This window comes from Nicotiana sylvestris, chromosome 9, assembly GCF_000393655.2.
Source record: "Nicotiana sylvestris chromosome 9, ASM39365v2, whole genome shotgun sequence".
NCBI lineage: Eukaryota > Viridiplantae > Streptophyta > Magnoliopsida > Solanales > Solanaceae > Nicotiana > Nicotiana sylvestris.
Window position 1 is genome coordinate 124,493,757 of NC_091065.1, and position 18,909 is coordinate 124,512,665.

The 18,909-nt window shown below is 38.5% G+C and overlaps 1 protein-coding gene across 3 annotated transcripts; it reads right to left on the reverse strand.

The window, feature by feature from the left end:
• Nucleotides 1-53: 53 nt before the first annotated feature.
• LOC104212655 (uncharacterized) lies at nucleotides 54-5,532 on the reverse strand. 3 transcript variants are annotated; one of them, XM_009761990.2, is made up of 7 exons: nucleotides 5,063-5,200; nucleotides 4,472-4,552; nucleotides 3,633-3,837; nucleotides 3,434-3,492; nucleotides 1,549-3,321; nucleotides 935-1,091; nucleotides 54-848 (listed from the first exon to the last, which is right to left on the reverse strand). In XM_009761990.2, exons 3-7 carry the CDS (start codon nucleotides 3,751-3,753, stop codon nucleotides 199-201), a joined length of 2,760 nt encoding a protein of 919 aa, XP_009760292.1. In that variant the 5' UTR covers nucleotides 3,754-3,837; nucleotides 4,472-4,552; nucleotides 5,063-5,200; the 3' UTR covers nucleotides 54-198. The 3 variants fall into 3 exon arrangements, with proteins under 3 accessions (XP_009760292.1, XP_009760290.1, XP_009760291.1); XM_009761988.2 differs by lacking the exon at nucleotides 4,472-4,552 and having other exon boundaries at nucleotides 5,063-5,532; XM_009761989.2 differs by lacking the exons at nucleotides 4,472-4,552; nucleotides 5,063-5,200 and adding an exon at nucleotides 4,278-4,414.
• Between the last annotated feature and the right edge of the window lie 13,377 nt (nucleotides 5,533-18,909).

Genomic DNA, 18,909 nt, shown 5'->3' on the forward strand with positions numbered 1-18,909 from the left:
AGGGCCGGACTACAAGGTCTATTGTACACAGCGTTACATAGTAACAAACAAAGTAACAAACCAATAAATGAAATGTGGATTCTGGTAACATCACATCCAAAAGCTGCAGTCAGTTTCATTTCTCTTGTTCTATCTCAATGACTAAAAGGATGAAAGAACCATACATGCAACAACAAACATACAAGAAGAATATGCATTCTAGAGTAGCAAGATGTCAGCAACTACTTCATCAATCAAAGAATTTAGCAACCGTTTCTCGATCTGTATTCCCAGTTCAAATGCTTCAACTTCAAAGTCCAGCCATCTACCAAAGTAACCACTCATGTCCTTGTCTACAAGTTCATCAACCATGCAGTTACCCATCCCACTCCACCCTGAAATTTCCCTATATACTTCTTCTGCTAGTTTCTCCTTATTTCTGACCACCACGACACCTTTTACCCATGTATCATATCCACCATCCACGTATCGCTTACATCTTATGTCCAAGCATTCACTCACACAATCAAATACTACCTTTCGTCTTTGTTTTAGCTCATGTCCACGACCATTTACCTTTTCCAATTGATCAAAAAGTTGTGGATTGATGATCTCGCGAGACCCGCTCATTGCGAAATCCATGAACATCGACTCAATATTGCATACTATTTCCTTCGCATATTCCAGCTCCCAGCAGTTTGGTGATTTCCCAAGATCCATCATACGGAAATTTTTGAGATGCTCCTTTGCGCCACAAGTTGAAGAGGCAGAGTCTAACAAATCTACATCACCTTCAATCGAATGAAACTTTTTCAAAGAGCATATACCAAGCACTTCTTTAGCTTGTACTGATGAACTTTGCTTGCTAGCTGAAATTCATTAAACAATATTCAGATATTTCTAAAGTACCAGGGAGTTTTTTCTTGCATGAAAAAACTCGGTGTGTTGGTCTTACCTCCTGTATTGTTACTTTCTGCAGTATCTGAAGAGTTGCAACTTTCAGTAAGAAAAGAATGCTCAAGAACAGATATAGGACTTGGGAACCGACTGCCAAACACCTTCCTGCCTTCAAATTCACTGCTGCAACACTCACTCAGTTCCTCTTCCATTCCCTGATATCGTACCAGATTAGATGATCAAATTAATTTAAAGGTTTCCCATCTATTCTTTAAAGAGCTTTCTACAGATTATATAAAGAGAAATTCTTAAACAAATAAAGCAATACAATTAGCAAGAGCACATTGAATCAGGAAAGTTGGAGGGAATTACTTTCTGAAATTTTTAGTCAAAGATGTCTAAACCATACGATGTCAAATCCAACTCAGTTAAAAGCAGAGGAGGGAAAACAAAGATGTCAAAGACCACAGAACTTCAAATCATTAGAAGGCATAAAAGGACTAACAAGAAATGCAGGTTAAGATACAGTCATCTGAATGGTCTAACTAAATTTTCATACAAAAGGCACAACTGTAGAAAATATATTAATAGAGGTATCTGCAACCTACAAAGAAAGTGGCAAACTTAATGCAATAAAGATTCGAGTGTAAAACAGAATTCTGCAATACATACCTGATGCTTGTGCTGCCCAGTGATTCCCAGAGGACGAATAGAAGAAAATCCAGGGTTGCAGCGGCTGACTAAATCATCCACTTCCATGTCATCATGTTTCCCCTTACCATGCAACATGGTGGTCTTCGATAAGCCATTCAGATCCTGGAATATCGATGAGGAAAAACTGGATGATCCCTTTTTCTGGCGTGACGACTCAACTACATAAGATAATTCTCTTAACTTTTGATCCAAAAGAGTGCTCAAATCATCAGCAGCACTCAAGTTATGTCCAAAAGAAGACTTAAAACTATTCATACTATCTGAGCTGAGCTGCATCTTTTTACTTCGAAAATCCGTGCTATACTCATGACTTGTCCCCTGTGCTTCTCTTGATGGCTCGGGGCTGGGTACTGATCGTGTCAGGGGTGCATTGAATGTAAAGGAAATAACGTCTGTTCCTTCCCCTTTTCTCTTATCACCCCAGCTCATTTCCCTATCCGTGAATATGCCAGACTGGATCAGTTTTCCACTTTTATGAGTAGACGTGCTCCCAGCAGCCTGATTTTTCTCATATTGGATATCACCGTCACTAGGCCGCTTCTTACGTGTGACACTTTTTGTACAAGAATATGTTTCTTCCTTTCTATCACCTGCCTGTCTGTTCAACCTCCTGGAACTGACTTTGGAGTTTTCAGTCATTTTACTTGAACTCTTGTGTTGCGCAAAGGAAGAATCCTCGCTAAGTGTACGTTTTCCTTGGGAGTTGGAAAGAAATGTCTTTGAAGGTGCCTTCCCCCTATCAGCTATGCTATTTTGTTTTTGATTATTCTGCCGCAAAACACTTGAACTATTATGTACAGATGGTTTCTTGTGTGTGTTCTTTTCTGTGCTAGGTTGGCTTGTAAACAATTGGTTTGAAATGACTTTACTTGGTTCTTTCTGGCCAAGTACGCTTCTGCTGCTGCCTGTATTTAGGCCCTCTCTTTTCTGGACATTAGCTTTTGCTTGCAGGGCTAGGGAAATAGACTTTCCTTTAGTTTTGCCTCCAACAAAAGATTCATCAGGATCTGAGAGATCTTTCTGCTTGGTTGTATCTGCCAATCCGTTCCAGCTCTTATTCATGGATTGCCCTTTAAGGTACTTAGAAGCATTTGACTCAGCTGGCCTTCGAGAAGCTTCAGCAATCTTGGTTACTTTTTGAGAAGCTTCGACCCTTTCTTTTAAATCTTTTACCTTCAAGGGAAGTGAAGAAGATCCAATTAGGGACAATTTTGCTTTCGATGTAGCTTGAGGTCCTGGCTCAAGAATTCTGGCAGCTGCTTCCATTATGTGAGCTGCATTCTGAGGTGGGATTGAATTGGCACTTTTGATAGGGGATAGAAGCTTATAATGAGTGATTGGGATTGATTTAGCTGACTTAGGAGGCAAAATCTCCGTTTGAAACTTCTCAATTGGCCTGCTGATTATCTTCTGTTGCTTTGGCTCCAATGAGCTCCTGTCTAGGGTCTCCATCTTCTCATGAAAGTTGCTGGAATATACTGATTGAAAATTTTGATGGTATTCGAGGTTTCTCGAAAGGCAAGGAGCACTTCGTAGGGATTCACAATCTAAAAATGGAGTTGAGTAAGGCTCTGAAACGTTAGAGGTTGGCATGCAATCCAATCCCATAAGTCTTGCAACGACACCTGCAGGCTTGATACCATAATATTCCTCATCAGTCACCGACGAGGCACAACTATAATCACTGCTTCCTTTGATACTGGATGCTGCTGTAGTATCATCCTCATTCTTCTGCATACGAAAAATAGTTTCAATTGAAAAGTACAGCAACAAGAAAATATGTCTCCACCAATCCAAGTCGGTGGAAAAAGAAAAGATGAGAAAGATTGAGTAGACAACTGACCAGATGAACCCGAGTCATAGGTAAGGTCCCATCACATCTCTTCTTCTGTTTGGATTGCTCTGAAAAAAGCATAGAAATTATGCTCGTTCAGCAATTATAACATTTAACAGCATGGTTTTCTTGAAGTTCTACCACTACAGACATGCACATGGAAGAATCAGTAGTTCAAACCATTGCTCATAGACAATTTAGTGTTTACCTGGTATATCAGACTTGCTAGAGAACAACTTCTTCCGTGATTTTGCGTTCCAATCAAATAACTGCAGGAAGCCACCAACATAACTTCCTCCACTCTTGGAACCGTGTTTCTCAGCGCCCATATTCAACCGCAGATCTCAAGCTCTCTTCAAATTTTGCAAACTGAAAAAACAGATATTACAGCAAGCATTGTTTCCCAAGCTCACCTGCAAATAATTTTAGATTCAAGAGATGCTCTTTAAAACAAACATCAAGGGTGAGGAAGACGTAGAGTAGAAATTTTCTTTAGAGATTTATAACTTGTGAAAGTCAGTACATGGAAATGGAGGGGATATGGTCAACCAATTTTGTCCACTAAATTTGCTCAATCCCCTCTTTCCCTTAAAATTGAAAACTATCCTCCTTCAAGAATTCAAATGAGCATTAAAACTACTTTGTATCAACCAAATCTTGGTATATATATTTCCAGCAAATTTCTCCATTTTTAAAAATTCCAATCTTTTGATCATTTTTTTCTTGATAACCATTTCAAATTTCCTTTTCTTGAAATCAGCTCTAATAACATAATACCAGAAATCCATAGTCTTAATTAGCTCATTAAATCGTTGCAAAATCAATTTACATTGCAGCTCAAGCAGACACATACCTGATTTTGGATTTCCTAAATCATTCCAATGCCATCCCTTTGCCTTAAAGACTAAAGTTACCCTCAAACAAAGCCTTAAAATCTAGTGCTTTCAAACAGAAAATGTGAACTCAGAGTATCAATACTACCTCCCCCCCCCCCCCGGTTATCTAGAAAACTCCAAACCGAATCATATATTAAAAAATATTCTCAACTGGTGAAATTGGTTTTGCCCCTTTCCTTTTGAATTCGACAACATGATCAAAAGCTCTTAACTATAATTGAGCTAACAAAATCTGCAAAGATAACAAATTAAAGACATTCAAGTTCAACCCCGTGAATGATCAAACAAAATCATAGCAAAGAATTAAGCATTCCCATACTAAAAAAAAGGTTAAAAAAAAAACCTACTATCATACCAATGAGAAGCTAAACAAAATAAACCCAAATACTAAAAATACTGACCCAGAGTAAATCAAGACTCATTAAATCTCATGCTTATAAATAAAAGGTGAATGATCAAACATAGCATAGTACGAAATGAAGCACTCTCCAATGCAACAGTCATACGAACTGAACAATAAAATCACCTTTAAGAAACTAAACAAAACAAACCCAAAATTTAAATTTTTTTTTTTTGAAAAAACCTATGTGGCTCCGAAGAAATTCGAACTGATTAAAGCTCCTGCTTTTTTAATTTCCCAAGAATTATCAAGCATAAACATACTAAAAAGATCAATTTTTCACATATACTAATCATACAAAGTGAAGAAAACAAACCCAAATATGGATTAATAAAAACTTACACGACAGAGAAAAATCAAGACTTGCTAAAGCACCAGCTTTTCAATTCTTGTGGATATATTTGGTATAGAAAAAACTATAGCACTGAAGAGACGAGTGAGGTTGTGGTTTGGGGGGGGGGGGGAGGGGAGAATGAAAGCTGTAATGTTGATTGGTCTGAAACAGAGCATTAAATGAGGAAGACTGAGAAAAAAATTAAATTTTTGAAAAAAGTGAAAATGGGATTGTTTAAATATTCGAAAGAAGAAAATAATTAATGGTTTCTCCACAAAAGGTTAAAAAGGTTCTAACGTCTCTTTTGTGAAGAGGGAGGGATTTCAAATTCTCTCAACGGGAGGGCGCTCCGATTCCCTGCTTCGAGGTCCACCTTTTGCACTTTGAGGAACCATTTGATTCGCTGATAGATTGGCGATTAACGGAGTACTAAAATTAAGTCAACGACAAAAACTTGCAAACCCGAGAGATGCTTTAAAACATTTACATCTCTTTCGATTAGGGTGATGGACTAAAAACTTTCCGTAATTAATTCCTTTACATTTTTGCTCACGATACGGAAGATGTTAATTTAAACTGTAATACTAGATCTTAAATTTCAGTAGCCAAAACTGTTTCCGTTAGTTTCTCATACCTTAATAAAGGGATTGTTTGGTACAAGAGATAAGAATAATAATTTCGAAATAAGATTTGAAATTGTGTTTATCACAGGTTTAGTTATAAGTCTTAGCAAATCCTGTAACACCCCGTAAAAATTTGGCTTAGGTATGAATGAGTTAAAGGAGTAGTAAGGATATATTTTGAACATGTGAAGTCCCATCGGGATGATTATGCGTGAAAATAGTTGTTTCAAAATCAAGATGGAAAGTGAGGTGCATAAGATTTGGCAAAATCGACTAAGTTTGCAGAAGGTATATCTTCCAGCAGGTTTTAGTAAAAATGTGTAAGGAATCTGGAAAAACTCAAAGCATGAAAGTTGTAGGCCTTTGAAATAGCTTTCTAACGATATATTATGGAGCCCAAACGGAGCTCTGTGCAAACAGTTACACCCATTTTACAGAATGGTATGCAACTACCGCGGTCCTGCCGCATTTTACCGCGACCGCGGTGGCGAGGCAGTGTTCCAGCGATTTACCGCAGTGGGGACCACGGCTGCGCCAACCGTGACGCGGTGGACGACTTGGGAAGTCATTTTTTTAGCCCTATTTCGTCCCCCACAGCCCCAAAACATAAAAACTTGCTCTACAAAGGAAAACTCTCAAAAACCTAACTCCTCAAGGGTCCCTCCACCATCCAAGGTAAGTTCTAATGGTGATTCTAAGTTAATTTTAATTTTCCAACATCTTATTAACATGGGTAAACCCTCCATATCATTAGATATTCGATTTGGGACACCATTGTTGAGAGAAGAAACTCTAGAACTCGAATTCAAGAAGATTGAACGTCAAAAAGGTAATATCTTCACCCTCAAGTTGATTCTATCATTGAATTAATGATTATAAACTCTATTTCGTGAGATATGAGTTGATGGGTTTGATAGAAAAGCATGAACGGTGATAGGTTTGGGTTGTTAATAGGTTATTATTGGTTATGGGAGTTGATTACCTTATACGTGATAAAGAATAATGTTGAGATATGAGTTGATGTGTTTGATAGAAAAGCATGAACGGTGATAGATTTGGGTTGTTGATAGGTTATTATTGGTTATGGGTGTTGATTACCTTATAGGTGATAAAGAATAATATTGTTTATAACCATTTGAGACTTTAGAATTTATCTAATAGCAATAGAATGGGTTATTGGGTGAAGAAACACCATTAATAAGGGCTATGAAGCTTTATGCCACCGACTGTTTGATAAAATGCCTAAGTGACCAAAACATGACTATTGTTGCTAATTTGGAATCCCTTTGACTTGTACTGATATAGATTAAAGTTGAAAGGGTTGGTGAATGTTGTATTATGCTCAAGGGCAGGAAGTTAAGGTATGTGAGGCTAACTCTCTATGTTTGGGAATGTTAATGATTCTCCCTATATTACGTTTCTTTTACGACGTATCAATTGCCTCAGAAATATAGATAAGCCTAGTTCCTTGAATAGTTGTAGAACTTCTATTCTCTAGCTTCGTAACTCGTTCATGACTTTCATTCTGAATGTTGTGAGCTCAGTTCGTATTCAATATAGACTTGGGCTTGATGTCCCTAAGTCTCGGTATAGCTTACTCAGTATGTCATAAACAGTTGAAGTTTCAGTGTTCATAACCAATTCAAGAATACATGTCTCATTCTAGTCCTATTCAGTATTCTAGTATTATGTAACTTAGTATGATTCAGTATTCCAGTATAATGTAACCCAGTATGATCCAGTATTCCAGTATCATGTAACTAAGCGTGATTCAGTATTTCACTATTATGTATTGCAGTATGATTTTCAATTCCTAATTTTAAATCCCTGAATGTCCAATACCTATATTTAGGCCTGGGGCCACAATTAATGTTTTATACATCTTTGGGCCTGAGGCCGCAGTTTATGCTTTATGCATTTTGGATCCGAGGTCGCAGTTATGTATACGTATACTTGGGCCCGAGGCCACAGTTTAATATTCAGATAAACGGGTTATTCATCATTCAGAAGAGGGAGTATTCATATCCTTACTTCCTTTGTTCAGTTCAGTTATTAAGTATCATTTCATTTATTAGTTATCATTTCAGTGATCAATTATCAATTCTCAGTTATCAGCTTACTTTCAGTTTCAGCACTTATAATTCTTTCTTTCAGTTGCTTTACATACCAGTACAATTCAAATGTACTGACGTCCCTTTTGCCCGAGGCCTGCATCTCACGATGCAAGTAATGATTTAGAGCGCTAGGATTCTCGTACCAGCTATTTGGTGATCCCCAGTTCTTTCGAGGCATTATCATTACTACAGTCTTCAGTATTCACATATAGTCAGTGTTTTCAGTACTCAAATAGAGGCTTCATAGACTAGAGTAACAGTTAGACAAAGTCACGGGCTTTTCATATTAAGCTATGTTGGCTACAAATATGTTTCAGAATTGTATTAGTATTTTCGCACTTTGATTTATATCATCCAGACTTTCAGTATATTAGCATGTGTTAGTTTATCTTCCGCATTCAATATGTTATAATACCACATGTTGATTCAGCCAGCGAGTTGGTTCGCTCGGTCACATGTAGTTAGGCACCGAGTGTCGTGTTACGTCCAGGCCCAGGTTCGGGGCGTGACAAAGCTTGGTATCAGAGCACCAGGTTCAAGAGTCCTAGGGAGTCTATGAAGCCGTGTTCAGTGGAGTTTCCTTTATATGTGTGTGCCGGCCACTCATATAAACAGTTAACTACCAAGACATCCAGGATCGTCTCATTTCTTTCTACTAGATCGTGCCATGAATCTTAGAGCAATAGGTAACCTTTTCTTCCTATTGAATTCCAAACGTATTGGATGCCCAAGCGACGCGCAGGAGAAACCTAAAGTCTTAGAGAGGATAATTGCCCATTGAGGTTTAATTATGGAGTACAGGTTGGTAAATACGAGACTTTAGAGGATGTAAAAAGTGGGATGCAATGGATAGTGTTACATATTAGAGCATAACCTTATCAGAAAGTACAAAAACAGTTATCATGTCTTATGGTTATCAGTTTACCTCAGTTACCAGTTATACAGTCTTTCAGTTAGCAAGTTTATGGTTATTCAGTACGCCAGTATTCAGTTATATGTTTACCAGATATCCAATTTTCAATGTATCAAAATTCTGGTGACGAGTGAGTAATACAGTGATGCATATGGGTTCTCAAAGAAAATGTAAGTAAAAGTGGTTATAGATAAATCTTCGCATATTTTAGGTTCGGATTAAGACCTAAGAATCGCCGGATGGTGCAGTAAGTGATTTATCAGATGATGGTATACTCTGAAGGATAAGTTTGTGTATGGTAATCGTATATGTTTTACCTCAGAGAACTATTTCTTTTAATTTGGGAAATGGAGCCACAAGTTGGATGATGATAGTTGCGATGTCAGACCCTAGCATTGGTCATTATAGTTTTGGACAGAAAAGAGCCTAAGGGCAAAATACCTAGGAGTCAGAAACGTTTGTTATTACCAAAGATGTGATTTTGTACAATTCATGCAAATGACTAGAAGATATGATGTATGAAATGAGAACCAAGAGCAGCCAGTAGTGAATTTCAGGGAATGATTTTAAGTTGTTCATATTTATTCAAATCAGAACTAGAAAGTACCATGTTAGTAAATTTATATATGAAGTGGCTATTATTGTGAGATAAAAGATATGACAGTTCCCCTTGATGTGACTATGTGTTTAGGTTGGAGGTTTATAATCTGATATGATTTTGAAGTGTATAGAAAGTTTGGGGTTAGATATTCCAATTTTGTTTAAGACAGATGAACTTTCCCTAAGTGCGATCCATGTGCATAGTTCAAAAAGAATGATAGTGCATGACAAAAGAATATGGTCAGATGATGAGGGAAGTTAGGAGTAACCTTATTCTTCATTTTAGTTATTCAAAGCAGGGGAAGAAAATATGATGCTAGCAGGTGGTTAGAAAAAGAATATTAAGTAAGTGTTGAGTAGATACAACAAATTAGCAATTTTGCTAGAGCTAGTAGAGGTACAATTTGATTCACTTAGCCAGGTTATCTCTAGTGATGGATGACAGTTTGAAATACCGAACGAATGTATTAGAACCCAAAGAGTATAAGTTAAACTCGAAGTACAATGGCAGTGGAAAAAAAATCAGCTAGACAGTGAGAGAGAAAACTATAGAAGAATAGCCTTTAGGAATTTTCGTAATATGGTTTCTCCAGGATTGACAGTGTGAGTAGAGTTAAATCATTAAGATTGTGTATGATAGTTGTGAATACATTAACTTTCCGTTAAGTGAATAATTTTGTTTTTCCTAGTAAGAAAGATTTCTCAAAAGTATGTTAGAAGATGAGTCGTCATTGACGTAGAGTGCAAAGAATTGCAGAAAATAAGGAAAGTTATTTGGATCCCAACAAAAAGGAAAAGGATCCACAAGTATAAGACCTTTGGTCTAAGGGGTGATGTGAAAACCATTAGTAAGTCCAGATGGAGATTTGAAACTCGAATAGTTAGCATGGGATATGAAAAGAAAATCAGTTCGGTAATGATGGAAAATTGTATAATTACCACATGGATTATCGCTAGCATGTGTAAGAAAAACAAAGTGAGTAGAATGATCACCGAGCTTATTTATTGATGATAAAGTGATCACAGAAAAGCTATAAAATCATGCCCAGTTATGTATCACAAGGGTAGTGCCATCACATGAGACTTCGGAGTATAGACTTAGCTCACAACAATTCTATAAGTGTTTTCAGGAAGTGCTTAAGAAGATAATCAAGTGTGGAAGTATAACTCATGATCGAGGTAGATAAGACAACTCTAGTGAAAGAAGTTCACCGCTTAGCCTAGCTAGGAGTTCAATTTGCGTACTCCAAAGATAGTAGAGTTGTTGTCTAGAATATGACTTGTCCTCCCCCCTAGTAGGCGAAGTGAAGAAGAAATAGTTGATGATCCCTACTTGTTGTAGCTGAAAGAGGGGATTCACAGTCATAAAATGATACCTTTGGAATAAGGGGAAGATGATAGTACTTTGAGGTACCACGACAGATTGTGTGTTCCAAACATAGATGGACTTAAAGAGGGAAGATCATGCTAGAAGCCTAGAATTTTAGGTAATCTATTTACTCAGGTACCACAAATATGTATCATGCTCTTAAGGAGATTTATTGGTGGAATGACATGAAAAGGACATTGCAGACTTTATGGACAAGTATCCGAATTATCAGTAAGTGAAAGCCGAGCAGCAGAAAACCCAGTGTTTTATCACAGAATACATATATTTTGAGTGGAGATGGTAAATATGAAATTTATAAACGGGATTATCTTTCTCATTTTAAAAGCATGATTTGATTGGATGATTGTAAATCGACTTACCAGGTCAACACATTTCTTGCCAGTAAAGACTACAGATTCAATAGAAGATTATACCAAGTTATACATTCAGGAAATCGTCTAATTACATGGGACTCCGTGGTCCATCATTTGGGACTGTGGTGCTCAGTTTAAAATGAACATTTAGAAGTTCTTTCAGAAATGATTAGGCACACGTTTTTCATCCTCAAAAAGATGGCCAGGCAGAGCGCATTGTTCAAACAATTGAGGATATTTCCTTGATGTTAAAAGTAATTGGGATGATCACATACCTCTTATTGTCCTTGCTAATAATAACCTACCATTCTAGTATCAAGATGGCACTGTACGAAGCTATGTGTGGGGGAAGGTGTAGATCACCAATTGGCTGGTTCAAAGTTGGAGAAGTGGAGTTGTTAGGACCTTATTTGGTCTATCAGACTATAGAGAAAGTTAATTTGATTCAAGAGCGTTTGAAGAAAACTCAGAGCTGCCAAAATGTCTTATTCGAGCGTGCGACATAGAGACCTAGAGTTTCAAGTTGATGATTGGGTGTTTTTGAAAGTTTCACCTATGAAAGGCATTATGAGATTTGAGAAGAAGGGAAAGAATATTCCCTACTATATTAGGCCATATAGAATCTTGCGAAGGATTGGTCAATTAGCTTATGAGTTGGAGTTGCCACCAGAATTAGTGGTGGTACAACCAGTATTTCGCGTGTAATGTTATAACATTCAAGTTTCCAGCACTCAAATACTCATGTCAGTTCAGTACTCAAATATTCATGTCAATTCAGTACTCAGATACTCATGCCAGTTCAGTATTCAGATACGCATATTAGTTCAATACTCAGATATTCAAGTCTGTTCAATACTCAGCTACTCATGTCAGTCCAATACTTAGATATTCATGCCGGCTTAGTACTTTGATATTGATGTTAGTTCAATTCTCAAATATTCGTGCCAGTTCAATATTTAGATATCCATGTTAGTTCAGTATTCACGTATTCATGGCAGATCAATATTCAATCAATACAGTTCAGTAATAATGTATTCATTATGTTTAGTATGCAAGTGTTGATGAAAGTTCATGGTTGCACCAGACCCGTTTAAGATCCGGAGTTAGCAGAAGTTACAGTCAAGACAATCATTCGAGGACGAATGATCCCAAGAGGGAGATAATGTCACACCCCGTAAAAATTCAGCTTAGGTATGAATGAGTTAAAGGAGTAGTAAGGATATATTTTGAACATGTGAAGTCCCATCGGGATGATTATAGGTGAAAATAGTTGTTTCAAAATCAATATGGAAAGTGAGGTGCATAAGATTTGGCAAAATCGACTAAGTTTGCAGAAGGTCTATTTTCCAGTAGGTTTTAGTGAAACTGTGTAAAGAATCTGGAAAAACGCAAAGTATTAAAGTTGTAGGCCTTTGAAATATCTTTACAACGATATATTATGGAGCCCAAACGGAGCTCTGTGCAAAATGTTATGCCCATTTTACAGAATGGTATGCAACCACCACGGGCCTGTCGCGTTTTACCGTGACCGCGGTGGCGAGGCAGTGTTCCAATGATTTACCGCAGTCGAGACCACGGTTGCGCCAACTGGGTCACGGTGGACGACTTGGGAAGTCGTTGTTTAGCCCTATTTCGTCTCCCACAGCCCCAAAACATAAAAACTTGCTCTACAAAGGAAAACTCTCAAAAACCTAACTCCTTAAGGGTCCCTCCACCATCCAAGGTAAGTTCTAATGGTGATTCTAAGTTAATTTTAATTTTCCAACATCTTATTAACATGGGTAAACCCTCCATATCATTAGATATTCGATTTGGGACACCATTATTGAGAGAAAAAACCCTAGAACTCGAATTCAAGAAGATTGAATGTCAAAAATAATATTTTCACCCTCAAGTTGATTCTATCATTGAATTAATGTTTATAGATTCTATTTCATGAGATATGAGTTGATGGGTTTGATAGAAAAGCATGAACGGTGATAGGTTTGGGTTGTTGATAGGTTATTATTGGTTATGGGTATTGATTACCTTATAAGTGATAAAGAATAATGTTGTTTATAACCATTTGAGACTTTAGAATTTATCTAAGAGCAAGAGAATGGGTTATTAGTGTAGAAACACCATTAATAAGGGCTATGAACCTTTATGCCACCGAGTGTTTGATAAAATGCCTAAGTGACCAAAACATGACTATTGTTGCTAATTTGGAATCCCTTTGACTTGTACTGATATAGATTAAAGTTGAAATGGTTGACGAATGTTGTATTATGATCAAGAGCAGAAAGTTAAGGTATGTGAGGCTAACTCTCTATGTTTGGGAATGTTAATGATTCTCCCTACATTACGTTTCTTTTTCGACGTATCAATTGCCTCAGAAATATAGTTAAGCCTAGTTCTTTGAATAGTTGTAGAACTTCTATTCTCTAGCTTTGCAACTCTGTCATGACTTTCATTCTGAACGTTGTGAGCTCAATTCGTATTCAATATAGACTTGGGCTTGGTGTCCCTAAGTCTTAGTATAGCTTACTCAGTATGTCACAAAACAGTTGAAGTTTCAGTGTTCATAACCAGTTCAAGAATACATGTCTTATTCTAGTCCTATTCAGTATTCCAGTATTATGTAACTCAGTATGATTCAGTATTCCAGTATAATGTAACTCAGTGTGATCCAGTATTCCAGTATCATGTAACTCAGCATGATTCAGTATTTCACTATTATGTATTGCAGTATGATTCTCAATTCTTAATTTTAAATCCCTCAATGTCGAACACCTGTATTTGGGCCTGAGGCCGCAATTAATGCTTTATACATCTTTGGGCCTGAGGCCGCAGTTTATGCTTTATGCATTTTGGACCTGAGGTCGCAGTTACGTATACATATACTTGGGCCCGAGGCCGCAGTTTGTGCACATATATATATTGGGCCTGAGGCCCCAGTTTAATATTCAGATAAACAGGTTGTTCATCATTCAGAAGAGGGAGTATTCATATCCTTACTTCCTTTGTTCAGTTCAGTTATTAGGTATCATTTCATTTATTAGTTATCATTTCAGTGATCAATTATCAATTCTCAGTTATCAGCTTAGTTTTAGTTTCAGCATTTATAATTCTATCTTTCAGTTTCTTTACATACCAGTACAATTCAAATGTACTGACGTCCCTTTTGCCTGGGGCCTGCATCTCACGATGCAGGTAATGATTTACAGTTGATGATTTAGAGCGCTAGGATTCTCGTACCAGCTATTTGGTGATCCCAGTTCTTTCGGGGCATTATCATTACTACAGTCTTCAGTATTCACATATAGTCAGTGTTTTCAGTACTCAAATAGAGGCTTCATAGACTAGAGTAACAGTTAGACAAAGTCACGAGCTTTTCATATTAAGCTATGTTGGCTACAAATATGTTTCAGAATTGTGTTAGCTTTTCTGCACTTTGATTTATATCATCCAGACTTTCAGTATATCAGCATGTGTTAATTTATCTTCCGCATTCAGTATATTATGATACCACATATTGATTCATCCAGCCAGTTGGTTCACTCGGTCTCATGTAGTCAGGCACCGAGTGTCGTGTTACGTCCAGGCCCAGGTTCGGGGAGTGGCAAATCCGTGATAAATTTTACACTAAAATAATCGGAGTAACTAATCTCATAGGATATCCAACTCCTGGGATGTTCTTGTTTGTCCCACCATTGTACCAAATGATCTCTAACTAAGTAAAATTAAGTGGGCGTTTGGACATAAGAATTGTAAAATTTCAAAAAGAAAGTGGAAAAAAAATTCAAGTGAAAGTGATATTTGAAAATTAGAGTTGTGTTTGGACATGAATATAATTTTGGGTTGTTTTTGAAGTTTTGTGAGTAGTCTGAGTGAAAATTTTGAATAACAACTTTTTGGAGTTTTTAAAAATTTTGAAAAATTTCAAAATGCATCTTCAAGTGAAAATTGAAAATTTTATGAACAAACATTGATTTCGAAAAAAGTAAAAAAAATTCGAAAAAAGGGGAAAATTTCTTATGTCCAAACGGGGTCAATTCATTTCCAATTCCTCTCCACAAGTCAAAAAGGGGTTCTTTCCGCAAGTAATATCATTCTCTTTCACTTTTTTTATTTTATTTATCTCAATTAACTAATTCTGGTGCAGGAAAGAAAGGAAAATACTAAAACAAGATTTTTAAGATATGTGTGCGCCTCCCCCGATTCGTGAATATTTGAAAGAATTAGAAAAAAGCTTTTGGATTTACATTTGGTTTTAATTTGGTTATCTGAAAATTAGTTTTGGAAAACAAATTTGAAAAACAAAAATGCGTGTGGATTAACTTTGAGAATGTTTAATGTATTTTCATAAAGACATGAGTTTGATTTTTTTTATTGTATACAATTAAAACCGGGCCTACCCGATTTTACTATTTGATCGAGATCAGGGAGTTGCATCGAGGGTTAGCCTCGTAAGTGGAGCAGATCGAAGTGACGAAGGCAAGATATCGAGTTCGAGAATCGAAGTGTCTGTCGAGATCGAGGTTGGCAGCAATCGAGACCAATATATGCGGTAATCCCCGTCCTTAGGTCGCCTCGCGGACATGCTTCTCGAGGTTCGAAGTCGAGGTCGAGACCCACTCTCGGGAGCCGTCGGGTTCCGGCCCTCGGGGGCAGTGCATACTAACGACTATGATAGGGAAGAGGGGAGTTCCCAAGGCACGCAACTGATATTGACAGAGACTAATGTTATCTAGTTGTCTCATCCCTCTACCTTTATGGTTAATGCATTTTGTACTATGTTGGGATTTCCCCTCCTATATAAGGGGGATCCTTGACACTTTTTAAACTCTGTTGCTCAAACTATTCTACACGAAATATACAAGAACTCTTTCTTTTCTCTCTAACATATTCTCCTGACACTATTGCTATTGCTTACTAACTTCATTTTTGTTCTTTATTTGTTGCTTGTTATTGGCCATAAAGAGCCTCCTTTAATTATATCCTAACTGTTAGCCCCTTCCTGATTATCTTCGATAGCTCGAGCTGGAGTCCAGGCATCGACCTCGAGGCCCCTCATCGGTTAGTCCGAGGACCGGACAACTAACCCCTTAGTTTGATTATAACTCTATTTTAGCTCGCATTTCATCTTTTACCTTCACATATCTAGCATCAACTGCTTTAACAACTAGCATAAAAATAGATCACGTATTTTTAGAGTCCCATCAACAAATTTAATTGTTATTACCATTTCCACGGTAAACAGTTTGGCGCCCACAGTGGGGCTAAAAATAATAGTGATTATTTTCTTGCTGGTTTCATTACACAACGCAAGTTGCCTTTCACACTTTTTCTTGTCCAAGATCTTCGATTTCAGGACAAAATGTCTGGCTCGGTGAATAGAGTGGAGAACAACAACCTCGAAAACCGCAAAGAAAAGGACATGACTACTCCAGATGTCTGTACACCACCGAACTCAACCCGGGCGGAAGGGAGACTCTCCGACATGATGTCCATATGATTATTGGAGGAACCAACTTTCCCCAAGGACCCATGTTCAAACGGACGAGAACGTCCACTACGGAAGAGGGACTGACCCGAAACGGCATGCCTGAAGACACCCTCGCATTCAGGGAAGAGGACCTCGAGGCCATGATAGAACCACACAACGATGCACTGGTGATCTTGTTTCTTTTAAACAATACCAGGATAAAGCGCATGCTCGTGGATCCATCCAGCTTGACCAACATAATTAGATTAGAGATAGTAGGACAACTGGGGCTGCTCGATCGAGTTGCCCCCATCCCTCGAGTCCTCCACGGCGACATGAGGTACAATGCATTGCTCGGCAGGCCTTGCATACACAACATGAGTGCAGTACCGTCAACCTTACACCATGTGATAAAGTTTCCTACGAAGGACGGCATAACGACCATACATGGAGAACAGTGGGCAGAAAAAGAAATGTTCGCAGTCCACCATAAGGTGTCGATCCCCACATACTCGATCTAGGACGAGGTTGGGAACACACAGACCCCCAAGGACGATGAAAAAGATTTCTTCGCTCCTCGAATCTTCGTCGCCCCCGAAGAATCGGACGTGACTAAATCAATAGTCGAAGAGCTGGAGCAGACCATTTTAATCGAACACCTCCCGGATCGTAAGGTATACCTGGGAACGGGGTTAACCCCCGAACTCAAGAAAGGGTTCATTCAATTTCTTAGTAACAATATCGACTATTTTGCTTGGTCCCACTTAGATATGATCAGAATTCCACCAGAAATAACCTCCCACAGGCTGAGCGTCGATCCCAAATTTAAACCTGTAAAGCAGAAGAGAAGACCACTGTCCGAGGTAAAACATTCCTTCATCAAAAAAGAGGTAACGAAACTTCTTAAAATAGGATCCATTAGAGAGATAAAGTACCCCGAATGGCTGGCCAACGTAGTAGTAGTGCCTAAAAAGAGAAACAAGCTAAGAATGTGCGTAGATTACAAAGACTTGAATAAGGCGTGCCCCAAGGATTCCTTCCCATTGCATAATATTGATCGTCTGATCGATGCTACGGCCAGCCACGAGACCCTCACCTTTCTCAACGCCTACTCGGGGTATAATCAAATCCATATGAACCCCGAGGACAAGGAAAAAACCTCGTTCATCACAAAGTATGGTACCTACTCCTACAACGTAATGCCCTTCGGGCTAAAAAAAACACAGGGGCAACGTACCAGCGCCTAGTTAATAAAATGTTCGAGCATCAAGTAGGTAAATCAATTGAGGTATATATTGATGATATGCTAGTTAAGTCCCTGCGTGCAGAGGACCATTTGACTCATTTGTAGGACACTTTTGACATCCTTAGAAGTTACAACATGAAGCTCAACCTCGAGAAGTGCGCCTTCGGAGTGGTTTCGAGAAAATTCCTGGGCTTCATGGTATCAAACAGGGGATCGAGATCAATCCCGACAAAATAAAGGACATCGAAGAAATCACGGTGGTGAACAATGTAAAGGTCGTACAATGTCTAACAGGGCGGATAGCGGCCCTAGGCAGATTCATATCAAGGTCATCAGACAAGAGCCATCATTTCTTCTCTTTACTCAAACTAAAGAGCAACTTCAAATGGACTCCAGAATGCCAACACGCCTTAGAGGAACTAAAACGATACCTGACTAGTCCACCTTTGCTGGATATGCCAAAGGAGGATGAAACACTATACCTGTACCTGCCCATGTCTGAAATAGCGGTAAGCAAAGTATTGGTTTGAGAGGAGCAAGGTACACAATTTCCTGTTTATTATGTAAGCCGGACCCTGAGGGACGCCGAAACCCGGTATCCCTATCTAGAGAAATTGGCTCTCGCGTTAATAAGCGCCTCACGAAAGCTGAAGCCCTATTTTCAATGTCACCTTATCTGCGTTCTATCGATGTACCCCCTCTAGAGCATACTGCATAAACCCAAGCTATCGGGCCGATTGGCCAAATGGGCCATCGGACTCGGAAGGTATGATATCGAGTATCAACCTCGAGCAACCATCAAGTCCCAAATTCTGGCAGACTTCGTGGCCGATTTCTCGCCCTCCCTCATACCCGAGGTAGAGAGGGAACTTTTATTAAAATTAGGCACGTATTCCGGGGTATGGACCCTGTTCGCAGACGGCGCCACAAACATAAGAGGATCCGGGTTCGGTATAGTCCTAAAGCCACCCATTGGTGGCGTAATCACACAATACATAAAAACCACAAAATTGACTAATAATGAAGCCGAGTATGAGGCTATGATTGTAGGTTTGGAACTAGCCAAAATCTTGGGAGCCGAGACCGTCGAGGTGAAATGCGATTCGCTCATCGTAGTAAGTCAGGTGAATGGGAGCTACGAAGCTCGAG

What these genes read in the sequence shown, in the direction of transcription:
- LOC104212655 (XM_009761988.2), bottom strand. Translation starts at nt 3,753, where the DNA reads ATGGGCGCTGAGAAACACGGTTCCAAGAGTGGAGGAAGTTATGTTGGT. An exon ending in TAGCAAGTCTGATATACCAG is followed by an intron (nt 3,493 to 3,632) that starts GTAAACACTAAA and finishes TGCTTTTTTCAG; the next exon opens with AGCAATCCAAACAGAAGAAG. An exon ending in CTGGGCAGCACAAGCATCAG is followed by an intron (nt 1,092 to 1,548) that starts GTATGTATTGCA and finishes GTACGATATCAG; the next exon opens with GGAATGGAAGAGGAACTGAG.